The sequence below is a fragment of the Neoarius graeffei genome, chromosome 7 (genome assembly GCF_027579695.1).
Source record: "Neoarius graeffei isolate fNeoGra1 chromosome 7, fNeoGra1.pri, whole genome shotgun sequence".
Classification (NCBI taxonomy): domain Eukaryota; kingdom Metazoa; phylum Chordata; class Actinopteri; order Siluriformes; family Ariidae; genus Neoarius; species Neoarius graeffei.
In genome coordinates this window covers 11,057,719-11,077,230 of record NC_083575.1, presented here as the reverse complement: position 1 = coordinate 11,077,230, position 19,512 = coordinate 11,057,719, and the positions used below count along the sequence as shown (strand labels likewise).

General features: G+C 41.4%; 1 protein-coding gene across 1 annotated transcript in view; it reads right to left on the bottom strand.

Annotated features, from left to right (window-relative positions):
• fam204a (family with sequence similarity 204 member A) overlaps positions 1–16,980 on the bottom strand; it is a 41,348-nt gene extending 24,368 nt beyond the window's left edge. Inside the window, exons 1-5 of the mRNA XM_060924598.1 lie at positions 16,540–16,980; positions 12,132–12,219; positions 11,919–11,958; positions 11,182–11,284; positions 8,059–8,148 (exon numbers count right to left, since the gene is read on the bottom strand). Of these exons, the coding sequence (XP_060780581.1) occupies positions 8,059–8,148; positions 11,182–11,284; positions 11,919–11,958; positions 12,132–12,219; positions 16,540–16,764 (546 nt within the window). The 5' untranslated portion in view covers positions 16,765–16,980. The remainder of the gene's footprint in view (positions 1–8,058; positions 8,149–11,181; positions 11,285–11,918; positions 11,959–12,131; positions 12,220–16,539) is intronic.
• Positions 16,981–19,512: the final 2,532 nt, after the last annotated feature.

Genomic DNA, 19,512 nt, shown 5'->3' with positions numbered 1-19,512 from the left:
AAATCGCTACATTTCAATTTTTTTAACTGAACTTGTTTCATATCACTGGTCATATAAACCTATGTAAACAGGAAAAACGCGAAAGAGTTTGGTCACATCTAACTACAGCCCCAAAAAATACCATTGGCCATGCTGAGCCTAGCTACATTGCTAACAGGAGTAACAGCGCGTCTGACTGACTGGGAGGTCGCGCAAAGCTCGGAGAGGTACGGAGCAGCTCGTCTCAATTCAGATAAGAGCATATTTCATTATGGAAGTACGGTGGACTGTTCCTTTAAACATGAAGGTAAGATCAGATTAAACCTAAATTTGTGAATCTGTTGCATAAGACGATGAAGTTTTCACTGAAAAATGTCAACTTTTGCTGAACAACTTCATTGCACCAAGACGACTCGGTACACTTAATACGTGCCACGTGTAACAAGAAATGTTATTTTATTTCATGATTTTTAACATAAAACTATACATATATGTCATAAAAAATCTGCTGTGTTCAGTGTGGTTTGGTAAACTGGACTGGATTTGATTTTCCAAAACAGAAAATATTTGAGATGTTTACCTTGAAAATTTTAATGCATTTTTATTCACTAACTGGAATTATTATACATACAGGACACTTTTTCCATGGAATAAAAACACGTTCTAGTCCCTTCTCATGGGTTTATTGTTGGCATGCAACATTGTTATCATATCACTTATCCTCCATGTATTACGCCACGCTCCCTAATGGAGAATGAGCGTGCAATATTGTTAGAATATTGCATGTTGTCAAGAAAACACGACGTCACACATCAGAGCTCATGAGAAGATCCGATGGCAAAACTTTTCTGCTGCGCATGTGCACAATCATTTCTTTGGCGGCCGGGAAAGAGAAAAGACGAGGCTAATCCAGTGCTAGGTTTAAGCACTGAATAAATAAACTAAAGACGTGCTGAACACCCAAAAGGCTCCCAAACTTCATTATATATTCTTCATGCATATTTACAAGAGAAAAACATGCCAACGGACATCGAAAAACTGGAAAAGAGACACATTAGAGATATAAAACTTCCATACTAGCGAGTGACTGTGACAGCTTGTTAACAAACATGGCCGTGAGGTTTGCTTCATTAAAAGCGGAAGATTTTGAGAGAATTCTGGCTGCCAGGTCGCTCCGTTGTGTGTAGCTAAGTGCTTGACTGTCGCACACCTTTGTGCGCTTGAGCCTGGTGCAGCTTGGGACCCGTCGTTATGGGAAACACCTGATACTGATTTGAGCGCAATCAGAACACGCAGATACATATGGACGCTGTTTTCGCAGAGGCTGTGCGAAGTACCATCATTATCACTGTCGCGTTTGTTTCTAGTCATGTTTATAATGCTGTTTTAAATACTCTGCTTTACGATTCTGCTTTGCCTTCGTTTACGTTTTGTTTTTGTAAATATCACGACTGCTAATAAACACTCTTCCTGCACTTCGATCCGTCTACCGCCGTCGATCTTGTAGTGTCCTGATCCCCAGATCTTTAATAAAACATTGTTTGCCTCCATGCTTTTCCAGGTTTTCATCTGTGAGTCCGTGTAGAACGATGCCTGCAGCACCAGGTAGTTTGAGATGTCGGGGAACTCAACGTTTTCTAACTCGTAGGAAAAATCCTTCTTTGTTAACATGTAAGGATCTAATCCCATTGAGTGCTTTCTATATCCACGTCTTGGTTTTAATAACTTGCTTGTTTGCTGAACACAAACATGGCCATAAGTTCTTGTGTTCATGGACCAGACTCCACTTTTGGATCATGAATCCCTTTTGACTGAGAACGCATGGTTTTATGTTGGCTTCTGGAACATCCATTCAGTCTCATCTCATCTCATTATCTGTAGCCGCTTTATCCTGTTCTACAGGGTCGCAGGCAAGCTGGAGCCTATCCCAGCTGACTACGGGCGAAAGGCGGGGTACACCCTGGACAAGTCGCCAGGTCATCACAGGGCTGACACATAGACACAGACAACCATTCACACTCACATTCACACCTACGCTCAATTTAGAGTCACCAGTTAACCTAACCTGCATGTCTTTGGACTGTGGGGGAAACCGGAGCACCCGGAGGAAACCCACGCGGACACAGGGAGGACATGCAAATTCCGCACAGAAAGGCCCTCGCCGGCCACGGGGCTCGAACCCAGACCTTCTTGCTGTGAGGCGACAGCGCTAACCACTAAACCACCGTGCCGCCCCATCGATTCAGTTTTAAATACAAATACCTACAATTAAAAAATGTGTTTTTATTGCATTTATTTAATTCCTGGACTCCCATCTGTAACAGGGAGTGACATCGCATCCCATGAATACACTTTACAATAGGTTATTAGATTCTAATAGAATAGATGAGACAAAATGATCGGGGATCTTTTTTTAATGGGCCCCAACTCGTTACCAGTATGAATAGGTAAGCCTTAAAGCAGAAAAGGTTGAGAACCCCTGCACGAGAGTACGAGTCAAAGCTCTCGGTTGGTCATCTCAGACATGGGATGCGTGTCCAACACACCAATCTGCACCATGTTCACGTATATGATAAGAGAATACCAGATTTAGGTCACACTGATATCTAGGTTCGTGATGAAGACGGCTCAATAGACTACATTCTTGAGAACATTGAACAAAACGGTGATATTTATAACACAGCTGGAAAAAAAAAAATCAGCCTGATGAGCTTTGATGAGGAAATTGGTCTGCGGTTAAGGTTGCGAGTTCAAATCCCAGGATTACCCTTCACCCCGAACTCCTCGGCGATATGATTGGACTGGAGCCAAAAAGTGCCTAAAGCGCAAGCCAAATGAATACGTTCTAAACGTCGAGCTTATACACTTTGCTTTGGGATTTCAATAAGAATATTATATTATGCACCTGAAGAAAGCTTTCTCGAGGTGATTACTCCACTCTACTTGCGATGCTTTCCATGTCAACACTAATGTCTAGATCTAGCTTGAAAAGAAAAGATAAGACCCTCCATGATACCCCTGGAGATAAGCGTGAGCAGGAACGGTTGGGATTATTCTCAGAAACAGCACCTGAGAGGAAAAACGTCCACATCGTGAACATGTTGTCTGCATTCTGGAGTAATGCTTGTTCTCATGGTAGCACGGCTGTTAGGGGCATATTTATCACATCGCTTTGAACAAAAAAAAAAAAAAAAAAAACGCAATGGGAATTTTCTTGTTTGGAGCAAACAGTGGTCTTTTCACACCAAGTTAAAATAAAACAAGCTGGAATTGATTACAGATGGACTTCCTATTCGAGGTTAACAAGATTAATGCTGCTCCGCCCAATTAAGCTGGTTTGTAGGGATCTGAAATCGCCGCGGCCTGGAGCAAACTCGGCGGCGTGAGGAAAGCGTGCTCAGAAATAAGAAAGAAATGTGACCTGAAGAATGCATTATCCTGGAGCAAAGTGTCTCACCAGTGCGACGGATCTTAAACAAGATCGACTGTGAGCTCACTTACGTATCCCCCTGCTCTCGCTTCTATCAGAACGCAAGCGATTGAAGGAATAGGGCACTTATCATCTCATCTCATCTCATTATCTCTAGCCGCTTTATCCTTCTACAGGGTCGCAGGCAAGCTGGAGCCTATCCCAGCTGACTACGGGCGAAAGGCGGGGTACACCCTGGACAAGTCGCCAGGTCATCACAGGGCTGACACATAGACACAGACAACCATTCACACTCACATTCACACCTACGGTCAATTTAGAGTCACCAGTTAACCTAACCTGCATGTCTTTGGACTGTGGGGGAAACCGGAACACCCGGAGGAAACCCACACAGACACGGGCAGAACATGCAAACTCCACACAGAAAGGCCCTCGCCGGCCCCGGGGCTCGAACCCAGGACCTTCTTGCTGTGAGGCGACAGCGCTAACCACTACACCACCGTGCCGCCCTGGCACTTATTATTATTATTAATATTATTACGAATGTTGATTTCAACAAATAATGAACCCTGAAACAAGGAAGTAAAGAGCAGTGTTCTCCCCAGGGATTTCAAATAGCATCCTGGGAAACCGTCATTTTGAAATAGCGTCAAAATCCATCCTATATGTTTCGTAAATACATTCAGTTGGTTCACACATTGGCGTATCAGGATACGTGCCAGTAAGAAAGAAACGTCACAGCATCGCCAGCTTATGTAGCTAACACTCTAGGATGTCTAACACGATCTCCTTGTAGGCACAATCCGTACAGCATACGTAGCAGCTTTGATGCGTCACACATACACTACCGTTCAAAAGTTTGGGGTCACTTTGAAATGTCCTTATTTTTGAAAGAAAAGCACTGTTCTTTTCAATGAAGATCACTTTAAACTAATCAGAAATCCGCTCTATACATTGCTAATGTGGTAAATGACTATTCTAGCTGCAAATGTCTGGTTTTTGGTGCAATAGGTGTATAGAGGCCCATTTCCAGCAACTACTGTATCACTCCAGTGTTCTAATGGTACAATGTGTTTGCTCATTGCCTCAGAAGGCTAATGGATGATTAGAAAACCCTTGTACAATCATGTTAGCACAGCTGAAAACAGTTTAGCTCTTTAGAGAAGCTATAAAACTGACCTTCCTTTGAGCAGATTGAGTTTCTGGAGCATCACATTTGTGGGGTCGATTAAATGCTCAAAATGGCCAGAAAACTGTCTTGACTATATTTTCTATTCATTTTACAACTTATGGTGGTAAATAAAAGTGTGACTTTTCATGGAAAACACAAAATTGTCTGGGTGACCCCAAACTTTTGAACGGTAGTGTACGTCACATGTACAACCCTGATTCCAAAAAAGTTGGGACAAAGTACAAATTGTAAATAAAAACCAAATGCAATAATTTATAAATCTCAAAAACTGATATTATATTCACAATAGAACATAGACAACATATCAAATGTCGAAAGTGAGACATTTTGAAATATCATGACAAATATTGGCTCATTTGAAATTTCATGACAGCAACACATCTCAAAAAAGTTGGGACAGGGGCAATAAGAGGCTGGAAAAGTTAAAGGTACAAAAAAGGAACAGCTGGAGGACCAAATTGCAACTCATTAGGTCAATTGGCAATAGGTCATTAACATGACTGGGTATAAAAAGAGCATCTTGGAGTGGCAGCGGCTCTCAGAAGTAAAGATGGGAAGAGGATCACCAATCCCCCAATTCTGCGCCGACAAATAGTGGAGCAATATCAGAAAGGAGTTCGACAGTGTAAAATTGCAAAGAGTTTGAACATATCATCTACAGTGCATAATATCATCAAAAGATTCAGAGAATCTGGAAGAATCTCTGTGCATAAGGGTCAAGGCCGGAAAACCATACTGGGTGCCCGTGATCTTCGGGCCCTTAGACGGCACTGCATCACATACAGGCATGCTTCTGGATTGGAAATCACAAAATGGGCTCAGGAATATTTCCAGAGAACATTATCTGTGAACACAATTCACCGTGCCATCCGCCGTTGCCAGCTAAAACTCTATAGTTCAAAGAAGAAGCCGTATCTAAACATGATCCAGAAGCGCAGACGTCTTCTCTGGGCCAAGGCTCATTTAAAATGGACTGTGGCAAAGTAGAAAACTGTTCTGTGGTCAGACGAATCAAAATTTGAAGTTCTTTATGGAAATCAGGGACGCTGTGTCATTCGGACTAAAGAGGAGAAGGACGACCCAAGTTGTTATCGGCGCTCAGTTCAGAAGCCTGCATCTCTGATGGTATGGGGTTGCATTAGTGCGTGTGGCATGGGCAGCTTACACATCTGGAAAGACACCATCAATGCTGAAAGGTATATCCAGGTTCTAGAGCAACATATGCTCCCATCCAGATGACGTCTCATTCAGGGAAGACCTTGCATTTTCTAACATGACAATGCCAATCCACATACTGCATCAATTACAGCATCATGGCTGTGTAGACGAAGGGTCCGGGTACTGAACTGGCCAGCCTGCAGTCCAGATCTTTCACCCATAGAAAACACTTGGCACATCATAAAACAGAAGATACGACAAAAAAGACCTAAGACAGTTGAGCAACTAGAATCCTACATTAGACAAGAATGGGTTAACATTCCTATCCCTAAACTTGAGCAACTTGTCTCCTCAGTCCCCAGACGTTTACAGACTGTTGTAAAGAGAAAAGGGGATGTCTCACAGTGGTAAACATGGCCTTGTCCCAACTTTTTTGAGATGTGTTGTTGTCATGAAATTTAAAATCACCTAATTTTTCTCTTTAAATGATACATTTTCTCAGTTTAAACATTTGATATGTCATCTATGTTCTATTCTGAATAAAATATGGAATTTTGAAACTTTCACACCATTGCATTCCGTTTTTATTTACAATTTGTACTTTGTCCCAACTTCTTTGGAATCGGGGTTGTACGCCGTAAAAACAAACGTTGCTCGAAGACCTATAACACCGTGTGAATGCTTTAGTTGACATGTGTCTGACGAAGGTGGCTCCGGGGCTGGCTGGGTGGACGCGGCTGATGTCGTCCCTTTTCTCTTGCCCTTCTTGGGTCCTGAGTTCTTCGCTGGCATGATGCTTTCTTGACTGTGATGAATGATGACGAACGCAGCATAGGGCCCCTTTTTATACCCACCTGTGAACGCCGCAGCAACGTCACACGTAAGAACGAAACGCCATGCCAACGCATCATACGCCATAACTTTCTGTCCCTTGAACCCCATACAAACCACACCACAGGAGCGTCACACATACACCGTGTACGTCACAGGACTTTAATTTTGGACAAAATACGCCTCATTTCTTGACCCACACGGCGCTTACGTGGCAAGATACGAGACAGTGTGATAATAGCCTAAACAGGAAGTCGATGCGGGACAGACCTGAAAATGGTATAGAAGGTCAAGCTGAAATTTGGCACCGAGTGGCTATGATTTGTGGTTGCTGAGAACCACAATCTAATAGTTCAACCTCCGCGTGACCACGAAAAGTCTGCGCGTACCGTATATCCACTAACCGGCCACTTTAACAGGAACTTGTTCTTGATTCGAAGCTTCCTGTTCTTGGCTGCAGAAGTGGAACCCAGTGTGGTCTTCTGTCCTGCTGTTGCAGATGCTTTTCTGCTCACCGCGGTTGTAAAGAGTGATTATATGAGTTACTAAATCCTTCCTGAACCAATCTGTCCATCTTCCTCTGACCTCTCTTATCAACAAGGTGTTTGTTTCCGCCCACTTGATGGTTTTTTTTTTGTTTTCCGCACCATTCTGTCTGTTTAACTCAAACCCCAGGAGATCAGCAGCTTCCGAAATGCTCAAACCAACACCCGTGCCACACTTTGAGATCACGATTTTTCCCCATTCTGATGTTTGAATGTGTTCGTGAACGTTAACTGAAGCTCTTGAATCGTATCCGCGCGATTAAATGCCTGCATCAAACACAACAGCAGGTGGATGGATGGGTGTTCCTAATAAAGTGGCCTCCGAGCGTATATACGCTTCTTTTGAATGTGAATCGCGCCATCCTCGACAGAATCAAAGCTTTAACCTATAAAACACCGCCTTGCATTTTGAGACGCCTCTGAATCAAAAGTTCGGAGACATAAAACTACTTCATGCTCCGAGTGCAGAGTCCAGGAGCGAAGAATATTTTTTAACTGCAATTACACGTACGCGACTGTTACATTTTCTGCCAAATTAGCTCCGAACCGCTCGATCCCACTCACCTTCCCTAAGAGGTGCCGTTTTCCAAACTGCAGGCGATGTGTTAAGTTCTGAGCGCACTTCAAAGGTGCAAACTCGCGCCTCAAATATTAAAAAATTTTAAGAGAGCATTGTTACTGCTGTTAAAAAGACAAGCTGAAAGTGCTGTCGACTTCAAAAAAAAAACGTGAGGGAGGGCTTTCTATTAACTCCAATAGAAAAGGGCTTCAGGATGTCCGGCCCACTTACAAAAGGGAGTGTATGGTGTGTGTGTGTGTGTGTGTGTGTGGTTGTTTCTTCTGTGTCTTTGCGGGCAAAATGGCCGCCGATCCATTAGCTCGATTCGTCGCGCTCAGAGCGATGTCTTATCGGCGTGACGTACCTCACGAGTCGCAAGCCGGTCGCTCAGCTCCTCCGCCTTCCCATAATCCCCTTCGGCAATGGCTCGCTCCATGCTCTTTTCCAGGCCTGACTGGAGATGAGAAAAGGATGGAGGGGGCAACGGAAAATGAAGTTATTTTCAAATAGAAATAGAAGAGCAGAAAGAGCGGAGGAAAGAAATATATCAAAGACGAACTTAAAAAGCGCTTCGGGCTCTTTTTTTTTTTTTTTAATAGGACTTCCATTACAACAAATATGGAGATTTTTCATCGCACACATGAAAATTGTTACTCAATTAAATGCAGAATGCTTCAGAAACGCTGCAGATTATCAGTGGCATACACTGGGCTTTAATTACACGTTTCCATTCCACATCAAACGCCGAGGAACGTTTGATGGGAAAAACAAAACAAAACTGAAAGGCAGGAAATAAACTAAACATCTGGAATAAACCTGTTATAATTTCAACATTTAAATCAAACTATATGCACATTGCTGTCATGGGAATGTTTAAGAATGAACTTCCTGAATGCAGTGTTATAGTCAAGTAACTAAACCTCGAGTCCAGTCTCGAGTCCCCAGTGTTCAAGTCCGACTCAAGTCCAAGTCATTAAAGAAAATTTAGAGTCGAGTTCACTACTGACCTGAGTTAAGTCCGAGTGGAGTCCACTATTGATCCGAGTCGAGTCCGAGTCCAGTCCACTATTGATCCGAGTTGAGTCCGAGTCGAGTCCACTGCTGATCCGAGTCAAGTCCGCTATTGATCCGAGTCAAGTCCAAGTTAAGTCCACTACTGATCCAAGTCGAGTCCACTGTTGATCTGAGTCGAGTCCACTGCTGATTGGAGTCAAGTCCACTATTGAGTCAAGTCGAGTCCAAGTCGAGTTCATTATTGATCCAAGTCAAGTCCGAGTCAAGCCCACTGCTGATCCGAGCCGAGCCCACTGCTGATCCGAGTCGAGTCCAAGTCACGTCCACTATTGAGCCGAGCCGAGTCGGAGTCGAGTCCACTACTGATCCAAGTCCAGTCCACTATTGATCTGAGTCGAGTCCGAGTTGCGTCCACTATTAAGCCAAGCTGAGTCCGAGTCGAATCCACTATTGATCCGAGTTGAGTCCAAGTCAAGTCCACTACTGATCTGAGTTAAGTTTGAGTCGAGTCCACTGTTGATCCGAGTCGAGTCCACTGTTGATCCGAGTCGAGTCCACTGTTGATCCGAGTTGAGTCCACTGCTGATCTGAGTCAAGTCCAAGTCGAGTCCACTGCTAATTGGAGTCAAGTCCACTATTGAGCCAAGCAGAGTCAGTCAAGTCCACTACTGATCTGAGTCGAGTCCGAGTCGAGTTCACTATTGATCTGAGTCGAGTCCGAGTCGAGTCCACTGTTGATTCAAGCCAAACCCACTGCTAATCCGAGTCGAGTCTGAGTCACGTCCACTATTGAGCCGAGCTGAGTCTGAGTCGAGTCCACTATTGATCCAAGTCCAGTCCACTATTGATCTGAGTCGAGTCCGAGTCAAGTCCACTGCTAATCCGAGTCGAGTCCACTGCTGATCCGAGTCGAGTCCATTGCTGATCCGAGTCGAGTCCGAGTCACATCCATTATTGAGCCGAGCCAAGTCTGAGTCGAGTCCACTATTGATCCAAGTCCAGTCCAATATTGATCTGAGTCGAGTCCGAGTTGCGTCTACTATTAAGCCAAGCCGAGTCCGAGTCGAATCCACTATTGATCCGAGTTGAGTCCAAGTCAAGTCCACTACTGATCTGAGTTAAGTTTGAGTTGAGTCCACTATTGAGCCGAGTTGAGTTCACTGCTAATTGGAGTTAAGTCCACTATTGAGCAGAGCAAAGTCAGAGTCAAGTCCACTACTGATCTGAGTCGAGTCCGAGTCGAGTTCACTATTGATCCGAGTCGAGCCCACTGCTAATCCGAGTCGAGTCCGAGTCACGTCCACTATTGAGCCGAGCCGGAGTCGAGTCCACTATTGATCCAAGTCCAGTCCACTATTGATCTGAGTCGAGTCCGAGTCGAGTCCACTGCTAATCTGAGTCGAGTCCACTGTTGATCCGAGTCGAGTCCACTGCTGATCCAAGTCGAGTCCGAGTCACGTCCACTATTGAGCCGAGCCGAGTCTGAGTCGAGTCCACTATTGATCCAAGTCCAGTCCACTATTGATCTGAGTCGAGTCAGAGTTGCGTCCACTATTAAGCCAAGCCGAGTCCGAGTCAAATCCATATTTGATCAGAGTCGAGTCTGAGTCACATCCAATATTGAGCCAAGCTGAGTCCAAGTCAAGTCCACGATTGATCAGAGTCGAGTCCGAGTCAAGTTCACTATTGATCCGAGTTGAGTCCACTATTGATCCAAGTCAAGTCCACTATTGATCTGAATCGAGTCCGAGACGAGTCCACTATTGATCTGAGTCGAGTCCACTGTTGATCAGAGTCAAGTCTGAGTCACGTCCACGATTGATCAGAGTCGAGTCTGAGTCAAGTCCACTATTGATCCGAGCAGAGTCAAGTCCGAGTCAAGTCCACTATTGATCCGAGTCGAGGTCCACGATTGACCTGACCACAAGCAGGCTATCGTAGACTCGGCAGAATCAAAGACGAGAAACAGTAAATCAAGGATCAGGAAACCAAACAAGGAAATAAGGCTTGGTAATGTGTCAGCAACGCAACTCAATACTTCGCAAAGTAAATTTTTTTCACAGTTTTTATATAGATGCGAGAGTCTATCTGATGCAGGCGCCAAGGTGCACAGGTGTGACACTCTTGCATGAAATTAGTACAAAAATTAATGTAGATATAAATGTCTAATGCCAAATTATTATGGCATGTTACAAAAAATAAAGAAAAAAATCTGAGTCCTCATCTCCAATTTACGAGTCTGAATGCAGTTAATGCATGAGTCCGAGTCATCGGTGCTCAAGTCCAAGTCAAGTCATGAGTTCTTAAAAAGCCTGCCTTAATGTATATGCAAAAAAAAAAAAACCTTGAAATTGAATGATATTTATATGTTTACAGAATTACGACTTTTTTTTAATGACTCTTCTTTTGTGACCAATCTAAAATCGACCAAATTGAGAAAAATACGTCGCTCAAAATGTTTCACAAATTGTACCTTTGGTGAAGGCCGGCTACTGGCAGGGGGCTGAAATCGATCATTGGTGCCGAAATACTGGGTCAGTTCTTCCCAGTGCTTCACCCGAATCTCCTTGTCGTCCCTGAGCAAAGACACCAGAGTGAGAACAGAACGGTTTGTTCATTATTGCTCATCAAAATGACTTTGGTCAATGAGAATTAGTCGGTGTTCCGTTATTTTTTGACCACACTGACCTGGGAAACACTTGATGCTCAGGTTTGTGTTAATAATAATAATAATAATAATAATAATGAGAAGAAGTTGTTTTATGCTCTTAAGTTATGTGACTTTATCCCCTTTTAATTGCAACAACTTACCCAAGGACACAATTAAGTAAGTGTTTGATCCAATCTCTTGAACTTTCAATGCACATGTATTTTTGAGCCAGGTTTCTGACTGGAAGTCAGGGCAAACTCTTTAACAGGACAGTGTGAGCTCACACCTGCTTCAGGAAGTGCAGGGTGAGCAGTTCACACACATAATCACATCAGCATGACGCGCAAGTTCACTACTGTAGCGACATCCTGATATCGTGGCTCTTCGTTAGCACTCGGTTGGTGTGTTTTTTAAGAAGTGAAGGTGACCGCTTCATCACGTTCGTGACACACGGCATTACAGCCGTTCTGCCGAAACCAAACATGGACAACAGCTTCACCGGGACACGACATTATTCAAAACGTGTATGTTAATGTGGCACCAATGAACGTTTTCTCAACCTTTTCTCTTCTGCGTCATCCATCTGCTTTACAGTTCCACCTGTTCACACAAAGGAAAAATAAAACGCGTCATTTAGGACATCGCAGTGCACATTCTATCACATCAATATATTCATATATTATACGTGAATTGCTGTTATGTCCTTTTACATTCTGATGCTCGATTTAGATTCTGAATTTGAGCAAAATCTATGAAAGGAAAACGACCCTTACCTTTTCTGTGCCGTCTTTTCCCTCGTTTTCTGACAGGAGGACGATCCGTCTTCTGAATCTCCCGTGCCTTCTGCAGGTCTTTGAATTTCTTCAGTGAAAAACGTGTCGAGATACAGAAACATACAGATCTGAACTGTTCATTGCAGTACGCAGTAATATTGCACATTTGTGTCAGAAATTGTAAATAGCGACTACTGACCTACTGAGCAACTTCAAGCCGATATAGAAACTTGGTGAAAGCTTAAAAATGATTTATACAGCCCTCTGTTTTTCAGCGCTTCAAGATTGTGAAAGATCATAACGTGTGTAAATAAACAGAGTGGCGGCTGAGTTGCAAAAGTAGAAAAGACTTTCAATACGTAAACAGTGCATAAATAATTACTCAAACTTCCACTGGGAAAAAAAAAAGTTGATTCCTGATTACTTAGCGTATCAGATCATGTGACACCTTTGCCCACAATTATCGACACCCTGATGATTATTTATAAAAAATAATCGGTACGTTGTACTAAGCTAACAAAACATAGTTTTGATTTAAATTTTGTTTCACATAGACTTACATTTAGTACAAAATATCCTTTATATAAATATATTGATATCGGTGTTTACATAAATGAGGAAGTAATTCTAATGTTTGTCAACAAATGAATAGATAATATTTAACCTGCATCAGAAAATCTTTTTGTTCCACTTTCTAAATATTTTCATAGATCACATTTTGTTCATCATTCGTTGTTGTTTGTATTAATTTCCAGTTTTGTAGTTTACCAATAAACATCAACAGGCAATTGACACTGTAACCACATGAACATCCAGGTCAAAGGTCGCACGTCATTCCTCCAACCAAAATATAAAATGTCTACTGATATTGTAATATGTGGTAGATATTTACAACAAACTGCAAAAAAAAAAAAAAATTCTGAATGGAATAAAAATCTGAATATTTCAAGTATGTAATTTTTTATATGCTCGGAATTTAATTCTGGTCTAATTCTATTTATTGCCCTCAGATTCCAAATACTCTATAAACATTCCATCATAAATCACAGCACTTTTATTTTTTTTTTTAAACTACTTCATCTACTTCAGCAATGTTACACAAAGATCGATCCATAACAGTTGTAAACGTCACTTAATTCCACAGGGTGTCGATAATGGTGGACACCGGTGAAAGTGATCACTATTATCGACACCTCACACACGTGACTTCTCAAATGCGCGTTGAGATACAAAATGGTGACTGTCAGATGAAAGGGTAAGAAACAAAGTAGGTTTCGACAAGAAGATCATGAAATATCGGTGAATTTGATCAGTAAAAACATGTCCATGATCTTTCCACCATGCTTACCTGCAATTATGGGACATTCCACTGAATGGGTGCCATTTGCTTGTTGTACCACTCCCAAATTAAACTTCATTTATTATATATTTTCAATACTGATTATAATAACACACATATTTAACTATTCAAAATGTGTATTGGTCAACCTCAGGCTACGTTATTTATTTATTTATTTTTTACAAGGTTTGGAAGTCAAAGATGGCTGCACACTCTTTATATGAGTAACAGGACTGAGTTTTTAGCCTAGGATTAGCTAATACATGGAATTAAGCCACATGGCGTCATCGCTAATAGCATGACCACACTTAGCACATTCTAGTGATTTACCAAAAATCTGTATTTTTAAAATAAGCAAATATCATCTAAGAAATAATTTAAGTAACAGGACAGTACGTTGACATTGACCTTATCAGTCAAAGTTAAAAAATCATCAAATATACAGAAAAGTAAATGAGAGAACTAACTTTTGGTCTTCCCATAGCCTTCAGAAGACACAACTGATGTAACTTCCTGTTGAGCATGTGATTTATGGAATGTTCCAAATTTGTCAGATGGGGCAATATGTTTGGGTAACAGGACTGAGTGAAAACCCAGGGACATGATTAAAATGTGTATTTTAACTAAGATATTGTGGATTTCTTATGAAAAAAATATATTTAAACCATGGATAGGATATGGAGTCACACAACAGTGCAAAAGAAATACTGTTTCTGAAGGATTTTAATCATAATATTTAATAGTTAAGTATAAAGTCAGAGTGCGGGGACAGGTAACACATGCTATTTTTCAGTGTTTTAGGTAGTTTTTATGAATCCTTACAATTATATATCTTAAATTTGAATTCAGATCAATGTGCAGGACATTCTGTGTAATAAGGAAATGTATTTTAAAGTATATTTTTATGTGCATTTATACATATAATTTTCTAGGGATGGAAATGGCACCGATTTGGTGGAATGGCTCTTATAACGTCCAGGTTTTCCGAAAAAAAAAAAAATTCCATCTCAGATAACGAGCTGTCATCACAAGATCAAAGGGTGAGGTGGGTCTTCCAGTTGATTAATTAACCAATAATAACTGTTGGAACCGGAACTCATGTTTGTAAAGTTGTTTTTTTCTTGGTAAATCTGAAAAGGTGTCGATAATTCTGGACTGTCGATAATTGTACCCGCCGCTCTATGATATAAAAGCAGTTGGTAAAGGCGAGTCAATACTTTTCTTTTTTCTATGAGTAGAAATAAAAATTTCACAAAAGCGCAACTGATAGAAAACCCGTTTTGCATCTTGAACCTGATTGGCTGTTAGATTTTATAATAAAATCTTTAGCTTCCTTGCTGGTTGTTCAATTGGTCATTTCCAACGACACTGACAACGTTATCACTTTGAAGAGTCAGAACATTTGTGTTAATTTATTTAAATTTTTAAAAATGTTATTTTTCTCATCCAGTCTGAGTTTTTAATCAGGTTTTAAGTTTTAATTTGAATGTGACGTGTCTTGTAGTTAAGTCAAAATAAACACTCTTAAAAGTAAGCACTGTGTTGGACAGCCAGTATACTAGTGCATCTCAAAAAATTTGAATACCATGAAAAAGTTCCTTTTTTTTCATAATTTAATTCAAAAAGGTAAACTTTCTATATTCATTACATGTAAAGTGAAATATTTAAAGCCTTTTTTGTTTTAATTTTGATGATTATGGCTTATAGCTCATGAAAATCAGAAATCCAGTATCTCAAATTATTAGAATATTCCCTAAGATCAATCAAAAAAAGGATTTACAATACAGAAAATGTCCAACTTCTGAAAAGTATATTCATTTATACACTCAATACTTGGTTGGGGCTCCTTTACCACAAATTACTGTATCAATGCGGTGTGGCATGGAGGTGATCAGTCTGTGGCACTGCTGAGGTGTTATTGAAGCCCATGTTGCTTTGATAGTGGCCTTCAGCGTATCTGCATTTTTGGGTCGGGTGTTTCTCATCTTCCTCTTGACAATACCCCATAGATTCTCTATGGGGTTCAGGTCAGGCAAGTTGGCTGGCCAATCAAACACAGTAATATCATGGTCAGCAAACCATTTGGTAGTAGTTTTGGCACTGTGGGTAGGTGCTAAGTCCTGCTGGAAAAGGAAATCAGCATCTCCAAAAAGCTCGTCAGCAGATGGAAGCATGAAGTGCTCTAAAATCTCCTGGTAGATGGCTGTGTTGACTTTGGACTTGATAAAATACAGTGGACCAACACCAGCAGATGACATGGCACCCCAAATCATCACAGACTGTGGAAACTTCACACTGGGCTTCAAACACCTTGGATTCTGTGCCTCTCCACTCTTCCTCCAGACTCTAGAACCGTGATTTCCAAATTAAATGCAAAATGTACTTTCATCTGAAAAGAGGACTTTGGACCACTGAGCAACAGTCCATTTCTTTCTCTCCTTAGCCCAGATAAGACACTTCTGACATTGTCTCTGGCTCAGGAGTAGCTTGATATTAAGAATGCGAAAGTTGTATCCCCTTTCTTGAAGATGTCTGTTCGTGATGGGTCTTGATACACTGACACCAGCCTCAGTCCACTCCTTGTGAAGCTCTCCCAAGTTCTTGAATCAACTTTTCTTGACAATCCTCTCAAGACTGCGGCCATCCCTGTTGCTTGTGCACCTTTTCCAGCCACCCTTTTCAGCAATGACCTTTTGTGGCTTACCCTCCTTGTGGAGGGCATCAGTGATCATCTTCTGGACAACAGTCAAGTCAGCAGTCTTCCCCATGATTGTGGTTGTGTGTACTGAACTAGACTGAGAGATACACTGTGTTCATACTGTTTTATTCAAACTCGAAATGAAATATTCTAATATTTTGAGATGGGTTTTTATGTTTTTGTACTGTATGCCATACTGATTAAAATTAAAGTAGAAAAAATGCTTGAAACATTTTAGTTTATGTGTAATGAGTCTATAACATTTTCACTTTCTTAAATAACTGATGGAAAATATTGAACTTTTTCACAATATTCTAATTTTTTGAGATGAACTAGTAAATGTGGTGTGAGTTGTTGTTATGAGTACACACTTGCCACAGATGTGGAGACACCCCTGGCAAACAGCGATCATCAGGAGGAGATGATGATGATGATGATGATGATGAGTCCTGCACATTCTGCTCGCCCTCAGCAGGACGTTTGTCCGTTTCAGGGGCAGGTCCTGTATTTTGTTTCTCCTCCTGAATGTTGTTTTCTTCCTCATCAGGACTCAGATCAGCCTCACTGAGTCCCTTAGAAAGGAGACCGCTATACATCCGACACTCTATCTACCTCTCTGCTCTATTAATTTGCAGATGTTTTGATTAATCTCGCATTAGATTATGACATGAAATTATTTTCCAGTTTATAAGTATATCCGGTTTCAGTTTACATTACTGACGTCATTCATATTGGAAGTATTTCTGACATAACGTGACTATTTAGTATAGTTATGATGCGGCTTGAGAAACGGCCATTGTTATTGTTCGCACTTCCGCGTTTGGCGAAAGAAGCTGACGTTGATTGGCTGGCTCGCTGAGCTTGCTGCAGCAACAGCAAAGCTGATTGGTCAGCGTGGCAAGCGCCTTCTCAAAGGCAGAAGCTCAAATGGCTTCTTTTTGGACATGTAGTGCATTAGGTACGGAGTAGACACCATTATTTCATACGCTACGTAGTGCGCCTTGATAGGGAGCAAGCAGCCATTTAGGCTTTTCCAATAGTTCTTCATATTCATTTCACAAACTGATCTGAAATCAGTTCAGCCTTGTATTTTCTGACTGACAGGCAACAGTACACTCCGAGATCAGACTGATAAAGGAATAAAAATGTAATAATAAAAAAGAAAACATTTTAAAAAATGCTCAAGAATAAATTAAATCATCGAAAATGACCTGTAAATAATTCTACCAAATAAATGATCTACAGATTATGCATATTAAACATCACATCACACATCACATTATCTCTAGCCGCTTTATCCTTCTACAGGGTCGCAGGCAAGCTGGAGCCTATCCCAGCTGACTACGGGCGAAAGGCGGGGTACACCCTGGACAAGTCGCCAGGTCATCACAGGGCTGACACATAGACACAGACAACCATTCACACTCACATTCACACCTACGGTCAATTTAGAGTCACCAGTTAACCTAACCTGCATGTCTTTGGACTGTGGGGGAAACCGGAGCACCCGGAGGAAACCCATGCGGACACGGGGAGAACATGCAAACTCCGCACAGAAAGGCCCTCGCCGGCCACGGGGCTCGAACCCAGACCTTCTTGCTGTGAGGCAACAGCGCTAACCACTACACCACCGTGCCGCCCCAGCATTATTATTATTAGTAGTAATTATTATTATTATTGCCCCTTTTTAATAACAATAAATCTTCCTTTTGTCCTGTTGAAAGCCCATGTTGGTCTTTTCTAACCCTTTGTAATGAAAATAGATGCTGAAATAAAACTCATCTGTGCCTGTGTGTGTTGACTGTTTGAGTTTTTTTTTTTCAGCTGAGCATCGCTCATTATCATTCCCATGATTAGCATGTTAATCTTGCATGGCCTGTGGCGCTGCCAGCTGAAAACAGCTGCTTAAATTGCTTATTTATATCAAATGACATCAGTGTTGTTTTTTCCCCCCTCGCTAAATGGGTTGTGGGCTTTGTGCCTAATTGCAAAACCTATTGACTTAAACGATTTGTTTACCATGCGCTGATACAGGAATAAAATACCCATGTGTATTGTTTTGTAGTAATGTAGACAGTTGTAGACAATATAGACAAAGAGACATCATGCATCAGCTGTACTTAGAACAAATGAATGGTCGGATTAAACTGGAGAACTTAATGTTACAGCTTTTAAACATGTCATATCCTGTTTTCAAGAGGAGCAGGTTTATAAATGTTAAAGTGCTGCACAGTTCAAGTCAGTATCATGTTAGTTGACTGGTAAAGACTCTGCTTTCAATTTGTGTATAAATGGATTTTTTTTTTCGATAAGTTTGTTCTCGGAAGGTAAAGTGTCACGTATACACCTATAAAGATGAAGCACTGTTTTGCTTCGGAGCTGGTTGGTTGCTCATGGGCACTGTGGATTTAACACTAGAGTGCTGATGAATCTCATCTATTTAATGTGTTTATGCTTGCTAAGCCTACAAAGCTCATTGCTGCTCAATGGAGTGTTGTAAATGTCCCTAAACCTCCCTCCTCTCTCTCTCTCTCTCTCTCTCTTATCATCCATGGTCTTGGTTATGATTTGGTATCCACGTAAAAAGCAGACAAGCAAATTTTCTTTGTAAAAACATGTGAAATCACAACTAAAATCATAATCCATATGAAATTGTCGACAAAAGCACCCTTGAGTTTGGCCTCCTTCAAACTGCACGTACAGTGGATATAAAAAGTCTACACACCCCATTAAAATGACACGTTTTTCTGATGTAAAAAAAAAAGAGACCACGATAAATAATTTCAAAACTTTTCCCACCTTTAATGTGACCTATAACCTGTACAATTCAATTAAAAAACAAACAAATCCATTAGGGGGAAAAAATAAACAACGTACAATAAGCTGGTTGCATAAGTGTGCACACCCTTAAACTATGCTGAAGCAGCTTTTGATTTAATTTCAGCATTCAGTCTTTTTGGGTCGGAGTCGATCAGCCTGCCACATCTAGACTTGGCAATATTTGCCCACTCTTCCTTGCAAAATCTGTCAGATTGCGAGGGCGTGTCTTGTGCACAGCCGTCTTCAGGTCACCCCACAGATTTTCAACTGGATTTAGGTCTGGGCTCTGGCTGGGCCGTTCCAAAACTTTTTTGGGGTTATTGTCGTGCTGAAAGATGAAATTCATCTTCATCTTCATCTTTCTAGCAGACACCTGAAGGTTTTGGGCCAAAATTGACTGGTATTTAGAACTGTTCATAATTCCCTCCACCTTGACTAAAGCCCCTGTTCCAGCTGAAGAAAAACAACCCCAAAACACAATGCTGCCACCACCATGCTTCACCGTGGGTATGGGGTTCTTTTGG